General features: G+C 53.2%; 1 protein-coding gene across 1 annotated transcript; it reads right to left on the bottom strand.

Moving 5' to 3' along the window:
• Nucleotides 1–1169: 1169 nt before the first annotated feature.
• MRM1 (mitochondrial rRNA methyltransferase 1) lies at nt 1170–9353 on the bottom strand. Its single transcript, XM_033183802.1, has 5 exons — nt 8057–9353; nt 7763–7856; nt 2337–2469; nt 2121–2240; nt 1170–1893 (listed from the first exon to the last, which is right to left on the bottom strand). Exons 1-5 carry the CDS (start codon nt 8596–8598, stop codon nt 1721–1723), a joined length of 1062 nt encoding a protein of 353 aa, XP_033039693.1. The 5' UTR covers nt 8599–9353; the 3' UTR covers nt 1170–1720.
• Between the last annotated feature and the right edge of the window lie 219 nt (nt 9354–9572).

Genomic DNA, 9572 nt, shown 5'->3' with positions numbered 1-9572 from the left:
AGCTTGGCCAACACAGTGAAACCGTATCTCTACCAAAAAAAATATAAAAATTAGCTGGGTGTGGTGCACGTCTGTAGTCCCAGCCACTCAGGAGGGTGAGGCAGGAGAATCGCTTGAACCTGGGAGGCGGACGATGCAGTGAGCCGATATTGCGCCCCTGCACTCCAGCCTGAGCAACAGACTGAGACCCTGTCTCAAAAAACAAGGAGCTTAGACCCTTTTAAAACAATTTCAAGTGTTGCTCTAAACTGGCATTGCCATTAGAATTCTGAGAAAAATCCATTGCAGATGGATTCCAGAGAAAAGGGGAGTACGATTTATTGAGCACCTCATACATATGAGGCACTGAGTTCCTATTGCCCTCCATATTCTCCCAACAATCCAGGAAGGGAGGATTATTCCCCTTTCGCCCAGAAGGGCACTGAGGCTCAGATGGGTAAGGAGCCCGCCCAAGGTCATACAGCAGTCAGGACTGCAATTTCGGGGTTGCTATCCTCCAAAGCCACGCTCCAGGAGGGGAGATTTTTGTCTCTCAGAAGCGATTTGGCAATGTCTGGAGACATTTCTGGTTTCACAATGGGGGGTCATGGTACAGGCATCTAGTGGGTATAGGTGGGGGATTCTGCTAAACATGCTACAGTGCACAGGATGGCTCTCACAACAAAAACTTACCTGGCCCAAAATGCCAAGGGTATGCAAGTTGAGACCACCTGCCCTAGTGGTTCTCAGCCTTGGCTGCACGTTAGACCAAGGGTGGCGCTTTCGAAAGCCGATGTCAGGTGGCGCCACACCCATAATGTCAGGCTCTCTGGTGTCAGTGTTGGGTTTTTGTAAAGCATGCCAGGTGGTTCCAATGTGCCACCAGGACAGAAACACTTCTATGTTCCTCACACTACTGGCTCCTGCTCCTTTCATGAGACCCGAGGGGAGGAGTGCCAAATCTGTCTCGGTTGTACAATCAATGGCAAGCCTGCTCCCAGTTCCTCCCCTTGAGGGGAACCGACTCAGTCACCCATGGGGGGCCCTGTCGGGTGAGAGGTGTTTGCTAATTTCCCCTCGCCTCTCACGGGGCTGCAGCCAGGAGTCTCCCCACAAGGAGGTTGTGGAAGCTGACTGAAGACTGGACTGAAGAGCGAGGCTGCCACCTAAAGGAGGAATTGGCCAGAATCTCCCAGGTGCTGAGGGATGTTTTATTTGAGCCTCACAACAACCCTGTGAGGTAGGTGCAGAGTCCAGAGGCACAGAAAGATGAGACCTGCGCTCAAGGCCCCAGAGCGGGGCCGTGTGTGGGCCTGACGTGTGCACTGTCTACCCCACATCAGGGCCCTGCCCTCCACCCCCCACATTCTCACACACACATTTGCCACAGACAATGACTGGTTCAAGAGGAATGGGTCCCCTGGGCTGGGCTGCCTGCCTCCCTGCAGATGTCTAGACTTCCCCTCAACTTCCAGACAGGGCCTGTGAGGAGATTCCCTCCATGCTAGGCCATCATGGCTTCCCAAGGAAATTAACAAACTACCATGTCCTACTATAGGTCCAACATCACAACAGGAAACAGCTTCCTCTGGTCTCCACCGCAGTCCCCTTCCCCACGAGACCGTGGTCAATAAACATGGGCCTGGTGCACACTCAGGCAGAGGCCCCTGCACACTGGAGCAGGCGGAGGCAGGTGCGGCCGTCCCTGACTCCAGCATGTGAACACTGTACACAGTCCACGTCAGCTCTCATTTTGCCTCTCTTTCTCTGATCCTGAAGACAGCCCTGGGTGCTGAGCCACGCTGAGTCTTTCAGACCTGGCTGAGGGTTCTTGCAGGTCTTGGAGAAGCTGCCTTCTCTCCCCTTCTGTGGGGAAACCCTTCCACTGGCTGCAAATGGAGTGAAGAAGAATTCCTGCACAGACACAAGGACAAGGGAAGAGAGGACGGAGGAGAGGGATGATGTTTAGAGACCGAGACATGTGTCAGGCAGTCACTCATTTCATCAACAGGATCTAATTTCCCCACTTTGCATATAAAGCAACTGAGGCACAGAAACAGCCAGCAAATGGGATTAGAGGGCATCAAATCCCACCTGCATGATTAGAGGGAGAGAGGAAAGGGAAGGGGGAGTAGACTCACCTGCAGCCACAGAGACGTTCAAGGACTCAAGTCCAGGAGGCAGCTGGCGCCGGGGCAGGATGGTGAGGAGAAGCTGGCAGGAGGCCTGCACCTCCTGGGACAGACCTGACCCCTCATTCCCTGCAGGGCATGGGGCCGAGGGTTAGGGTTGCCCAGCTGGACATCCAATTGCTTGGGAAATGTAATCTGGGCACAAAAGCAGGGACATCCACCTACCCAGCACAAGGAGAGTAGGCCGATCCCAGAGGAACTCCAAGCAACTCGTGATGGGGATCTCGGAGGACTGGGGATCCTCTGCCCTTGAGCAGCCCACTGTGCCGGCCACGAGCCAGCCCTGCTGGGCTTTGGTCTGAAAGGGGGAAGAAGACATGTTCTCATTCTTTTTTTATTTTAATTTTGAGATAGGGTCTTACTCCTGCTTAGGCTGGAGTGCAGTGGCACGATCACAGCTCACTGCAGCCTCAACCTCTGGGGCTCTGGTGATCCTCCCACCTCAGCCTCCCAAGTAGCTGGGACTATAGGCACTTGCCACACCACCCGGTTAGAAAAAAAATTTTTGCAATTTTTTTTCGAGATGGCGTTTCACCACGTTGCCCAGGTTGGTCTGGAACTCCTGGCTTCAAGCGATTCTCCCGCCTTGGCCTCCCAGAGTGCTAGGATTACAGGCATCAGCCACCACGCCTGGCTCTCATATTCTACTTCAGCAAATCTTCATCAGAGGCCGGGCGCAGTGGCTCAAGCCTGTAATTCTAGCACTTTGGGAGGCTGAAGCAGGCAGATTACCTGAGGTCAGGAGTTCAAGACTAGCCTGGCCCAGGCACAGTGGCTCACGCCTGTAATCCCAGCACTTTGGGAGACCAAGCAGGAGGATCACCTGAGGTTAGGAGTTCAAGACCAGCCTAACCAACATGGAGAAACCCCGTCTCTACTAAAAATACAAAATTAGCCAGGCGTGGTGGCGCATGCCTGTAATCCCAGCTACTCGAGAGGCCGAAGCAGGAGAATCGCTTGAACTTAGGAGGCAGAGGCTGCAGTGAACTGAGATTGCGCCACTGCACTCAAGGCTGGGCAACAAGAGTGAAACTCCATCTCAGAAAAAAAAAAAAAAAAAAAAGCCAGGGGCAGTAGTTCACGCCTGTAATCCCAGCACTTTGGGAGGCTGAGGCGGGCGAATCACCTGAGGTCAGGAGTTTGAGACCACCCTGGCTAACATGGTGAAATCCCGTCTCTACTAAAAACACAGAAAAACTAGCTGGGCGTGGTAGTACATGTCTGTAATCCCAGCTACCTGGGAGCCTGAGGAAGGAGAATCGCTTGAACCTATGAGGCAGAGGTTGCAGCGAGCTGAGATCACGCCACCACCTCCAGCCTGGGCAACATGGTGAAACTCTGTCTCTACTAAAAATACAAACATCAGTCTGGCCTGGTGGCGGGCACCCGTAATCCCTGCTACTCAGGAGGGATTCTCTTGAGACTAGGACGTGAGAATCTCCTGAGACTAGGAGGTGGAGGTTGCAGTGAGCCGAGATTGTGCCACGGCACTCCTGCTTAGGTGACAGAGTGAGACCCCATATCAAAAAAAGAAAAAAAAAAAAATTCTTCATCAGCGCTCTGGCCAAGGAGGGGCCCAGCCTTGCCCATTATATTCATTTATTTGCTGATCCAGTCAATTAGTCAGTAGTTATTAAGCATCTAGCATGGGCTCTGTTCTAAGCACTGGGGACAGGGCAGTGAACAAAACAAAATGGACCAAAATCCCAGCCTTGTGGAAGGGCAGGTGGGGATGGACTCCCTGAGGTGACATTTCAGTGCAGACCTGGAGGAGGAGGAGCACCACGCACGCATCTGGGGCAAGAGCACTCTAGGCAGAAAGACCAGCAAGCTCAGAGGCGGGTGCCTCCCTGGCATGTTTGAGAACAGTAAGGTGACCAGTGGGAAGAGAGGCGTCAAGACAGAAGAGGGAACAACAGCCACACGAGGTAGGCGCTCTCCAGGGCTACTGGAAGGACTTTGACTTTGAATCTGGGCGGTACAGAGGCTTTGAAAGGTTTTGAGCAGAGAAGTAACATGGTCTGACTTCAACAGAATCACTCTGCCTGCTGTGCTGAGCGCCAAGAGCAGAAGCAAAGAGGCCAGGTGGGAAGTTTCTGCAATAACGGTCCACAGATGATGGTGACTTGCTTGGGTCAGAGTGGTAGCAGTGGAAATAGGGAGAAAGGGTGATAATACGGAAATAACTTCAGTTAAGGATGATGCCAAAGTTTTTGACCTAAACAATCAAAGGGATGGGGTTGCTCCAGAAGGAACAGGTGCTCAGCTTTAGAAATGTTACGTTTGAAATGCCCACCTGATAGCAAAACAACAACAACTGTGGAGTAGGCGACTAGATGAGTGAATCTGGAATTCAGAACCAAGGTCCAGGCTAGAGTATACACTTGGGGGGAAATTTGAATTCAGATAGTATTTAAAGCCATGAGACTAGATGAGACCAAAAAGAAATGAACATATACAGAAAAGAGATCCAGGACCAGGTGAGGTGGCTCATGCCTGTAATCCCAGCACTTTGGGAGGCTAAGGCAGGAGGACTTCTTGAAGCCAGGAGTTTGAGAACAGCCTGGGCAACAAAGTGAAACTTCATCTCTACCAAAAAAAAAAAAAAAGAGAGAGAGAGAAAGAAATTAGGTGCAATGGTGTGCACCTGTATCTCCAACTACTCAGGAGGCTGAGGTGAGAGGATGGCTTGAGCCCAGGAATTCGGAGGCTGTACTGAGCTGTGATTGTGCCATTGCCACTTCAGGCTGTGGCAAGACCCACAGCAAGACACCATCTCTTTTTTTTTTTTTTTTGAGATAGAGTTTCGCTCTTATTGCCCAGGCTGGAGTACAATAGTGCAATCTCGGCTCACTGCAACCTCGCCTCCTGGGTTCAAGCAATTCTCCTGCCTCAGCCTCCTGCGTAGCTGGGATTACAAGTGCCCACCACCATGCCCAGGTAATTTTTGTATTTTTAGTAGAGACAGGATTTCATCATTTTGGCCAGGCTGGTCTCGAACTCCTGACCTCAGGTGACCCACCTGCCTCAACCTCCCAAAGTTCTAGGATTACAGGCGTGAGCAACCATGCCTGGCCAAACCGCATCTCTTAACAACAACCACGCTCGGCCAAGACCCCATCTCTTTTTTTTTTTTTTGGACATGGAGGCTTACTCTGTCACCCAGGCTGGAGTGCAACGGCACGATCTCAGCTCACTGCAACCTCCATCTCCCGGATTCAAGCAATTCTCCTGCCTCGGCCTCTGGAGTAGCTGGGACTACAGGCGCCCACCACCACATCCAGCTAAGTTTTTGTATTTTTAGTAGAGACAGGGTTTCACCATGTTAGACAGGATGGTCTCAATCTCCTGACCTCGTGATCTGCCCCTCAGCCTCCCAAAGTGCTGGGATTACAGGCATGAGCCACTGCGCCCAGCCGACCCCATCTCTTAACAACAAAAGAGACCCGAGCACTAAAATCTGGGAAATGCTAATGCTTGGATGTCAGGCGGTTGAGGAAGAACCACTAAAAATGCCTCTCAGGACATGGTGAGGCAGAAGGAAAGCAGGTATAGTGTTTCAAGGAGGAAGGAGTGGTCAGCTGTGCCAGCTGCTGCAGATGGGCCAAGTCAGAAAAGAATTGAGAACAGACCCTGGAATGCAGCAACATGGAGGCCACCCGTGACCTTGACGGGGCCTTTGATTCAGTGTGAGAGGAGGGGCTGACTGGTGTGAGATCAAGAGCATGAGAAGGGAATGTTTGTTTGCATGCTGAAGAGAGTGTAAGAGAAAAGTGGATGATGCAGGAGAGAGGAGGAAAACTGCTAGAGCAGTGTCTGAGTACCCAGGAAGGGATAGGGCCCCAGCACAAGCGCCTGCTTGGGGCACCTCCAGCTCTTCCACAGCAGCAGGTGGACGACACTCTCCAGGCCAGGTGCTGAAGACACAGTAGGGAGATGTGATGACGGGAGCTTAAGTGGATGTTCTGCAGTGTTTCTGTGTTTTCAGAAGCTACCTGTTCAGGGGCTGGAAGTGATGAGTGGGAACCTCATCTCCTATCAGGCTTGGAGAAAGGGGCTCCCTACAAAAAGGTGACGCCAAAAAATTGCTTCTAGATATGTGTTGTTCAATATAGTAGCCATTAGCTACATGTGACTATAAAGCAATTGAAAGGTGGTTAATTCAAATTGAGGTGGGTTGTATGTAAAACATTTTTTAAAGGAATGTAAAATATTTCGTTAATAATATTTTTAAAAGGTCAGGTGCGGTGGCTCACACCTGTAATCCCAGCACTTTGGGAAGCCGAGGCGAGTGGATCGCTTGAGGTCACGAGTTCAAGACCAGCCCGACCAACAGGGTGAAACCCCATCTAAACATACACAAAAAAATTAGCCCGGCATGGTGGCGTGTGCCTGTAATCCCAGCTACTTGGAAGGCTGAAGCAGGAGAATCGCTTGAACCCAGGAGGCAGAGGTTGCAGTGAGCCAAGATTGCACCATTGCACTCCAGCCTGGGCAACAAGAGCGAAACTCTCTCAAAAAATTAATAATATTAATAATAATTAAAATGATTACATGGCCGGGCGCGGTGGCTCAAGCCTGTAATCCCAGCACTTTGGGAGGCTGAGACGGGCGGATCACAAGGTCAGGAGATCGAGACCATCCTGGCTAACACGGTGAAACCCCGTCTCTACTAAAAAATACAAAAAAACTAGCCGGGCGAGGTGGCAGGCGCCTGTAGTCCCAGCTACTCGGGAGGCTGAGGCAGGAGAATGGGGTAAACCTGGGAGGCGGAGACTGCAGTGAGCTGAGATCTGGCCACTGCACTCCAGCCTGGGCAACGGAGCCAGACTCCGTCTCAAAAAAAAAAAAAAAAAAGATTACATGTTAAATTGATATTATTTTGGATATACTGGGTACAGTTTATTTAAAATGTCATCTCTTTACTTTTCAATGTGGCTACTAGAAAAGCTAAAACTACCTATGTTTCTCGCACTACATTTTTACCGGTCAGCATTGCTCTCTAGACACGCCCCAGAGCTCTCCCACTTCTTGAGGGGGAAATTTCTCACCCTGCAGATGGGGTGGGGGTTAGGGGCAGTGGGTGTGGTCAGAGGAGATTCCAAATGCGGAGCAATACTGCCCCCTTGTGTCCAGCGAGGGAAGCACAGCTGAAAACGGATGGGAGAGGGGTGTTTCCAAGGTTTGTCCCTTGCTAGATATTAATGGCATACTGATCTCCTTGTTCAAACATCCTTTCAAGCTTTGCCCTATTCGAGGAACTCAGGCTTCCTGCCCACCAACAACAAAATGCATTTACTGAAGCCCGACCTAGTAGGCAAGGAGACACTGAGGCTGACTTACAGAAGAGGCAAAGTGGTGCATACCTGGGAAGGGGTGCAGGAAAGGGTACGACGATAGGAAGAATTCAGATAATGCTCCATTTGCCGTTTTAAATACTCCAGGACCCTCCCATCCCCAGAGGGATTTGGAAGGCCGAAGGAAGCGATGCCAACATGCCCCTTTCTCTTCCTCGCCAGGGGTTAGCTTCGTCCCCTTGAAGAGGCTGAACTGGGCTCATATCTGTTCCTTCCCCTCTTGCCCCTCATTACCTGTAAAAATCCAGTGAGGTCATCGGTGGAGAACACGTCCATCACCTCCATAGCCCCCGCGCTGGCCTTGCTGACTACTGGAGTGAGCGGGCAGCTGCAAGGTTTCCCCATTCCCCGCATTAGGCTGGGCCATCTCAAGCCCGGCTCCCTACCCTCCCCGGGCTTCCAAGGGCTAGAGGCGTGAGAGTTCTGGGACAGGTAAGTCTGGCTAAGGGATCACCCAAGGGCCAAGGTGCTTAGGAACTTGGCTGCAACTCCAAGTTGGGGCACATGGAGAATGAGGGACGTCCGTGCCTGTTTCTCCGGCTGGTGATGATCTTATCCACTCCGAGGAAGTGTGCGGAACGCAGCACAGCCCCAAAATTCCGGGGATCCTGGATCCCTTCTAGGACGAGCCACAACTGCTGGGGGTCGTCGCCTGGGCTCGCCTCCCCGGCCGCACTCCAAGGCCGGGGCCGCAGCGGGCTCACCTCCATGCAGACACCCTGGTGGACCTGGTAGCGGCACATTGTGTCCAGTTTCTGCCGTCTGGGCCGCAGAACTGGAATGTCCCGCGCCTCGGCCATCCGGAGCAGCTCGGCCCGCTCCCCCTGCAGCCCAGCTTTACCCGCCTGGAGCAGGAGTCGGGCCACGGAGCGGCGGGCGGCCCGCAGAGCCAGGAGACACGGGGACAGGCCAAACAGAAGCTCCAGCCGCGAGGTCGGCACCAGGTCATCCAGCAGCAAGCGGCTTAGCTCCTCCCCACCAGGCCGCTCCCCACGCCGCGCTGCATGGGAGAAATGACGGGTGACGAGGCGACCCCAGGTCGCGCCCCAGATGGTCGAGAGCAGTGCCATGGCGCAGCTCCCGCCAGGGACTCGATGCCCCCTGCTGCGTCCCCGGGAGCGGTAACCCACGCCGCACTTCGCTCCCAGGCTCCCAACACAGGGGTGAAGGGTACTCGACAGCCGCCTCCGCCGAGCTCTCTCGGACCGGAAGAAACAGGCCGCATTAGCCACAACTGGACTAGAGAGCTACGACCGCCCCCTCCCAAGCTCCCACGTGGGTTCCCTCGCTTCCGGGTTCGGAAGCACCCGCCCCTTCCTGACGCTGTTTTGTGCATGCGCGGCCGCCAGGCTGTCCCCACAGCACCTCCTACAGGGCTAGAGGAGCAGCGAGTTGAGCTGGCCGTACTACCGGCTGCGTCCTGTGTTCCTCGAGGTCCAGGAGGCCCGGGACCGCATTCATCCACGCATCAGCGAAGGGCACTTTAAGGAAATGGATTGGCCTTCCTGGTCAACCAATTCAGTCTTGTTGCCTCCCTCCCCTCATCCCGGCGCTGGTGATTTTCCCCAGAACTACTACTCACTAGCTCATCACCAGCCAGCAGGAGGACCCCAACAGTCACTTCCTATCCCTGGCCGCTGATTCTCTTCCTAAGTGACTCTGAGCCTGTCCTGTCCCTGCTGATAAGCCCACTAACGCCCCCGTCCCACAGGTAATGGCGAGACTTTTGCGCAGCACTCAGCCCCCCAGCGATCCAGGAAGGCAGGAAGGAGCTGCCTCTTCAGCCCCATTTTGCTCCTGCACTTAAGTTCTGTGCTGTTCGCACAGCACTGCATGCTCTTCCAGGCCTCTCAACCTTGCACACCTGTCTTCTTCGCTTCGTCAAACTCCTACACGTTTTCAAGGCCCAAACAAACCCATTCCTGCTACCTAAGGTAATCCATACTCCCATGAGTGAGGCCCCCAATCCACCCACCGGGTAGGTCCCAGGTGGGACCGACCTGGAAGAAATTCTGAGACATAAGCACCCCTGATCACACAGAAG

Source organism: Trachypithecus francoisi, unplaced genomic scaffold (genome assembly GCF_009764315.1).
Source record: "Trachypithecus francoisi isolate TF-2019V2 unplaced genomic scaffold, Tfra_2.0 Lachesis_group20, whole genome shotgun sequence".
Classification (NCBI taxonomy): Eukaryota; Metazoa; Chordata; class Mammalia; order Primates; family Cercopithecidae; genus Trachypithecus; species Trachypithecus francoisi.
The sequence above is the reverse complement of the archived record's forward strand: the minus strand, read 5'-3'. Positions and strand labels throughout refer to the sequence as shown.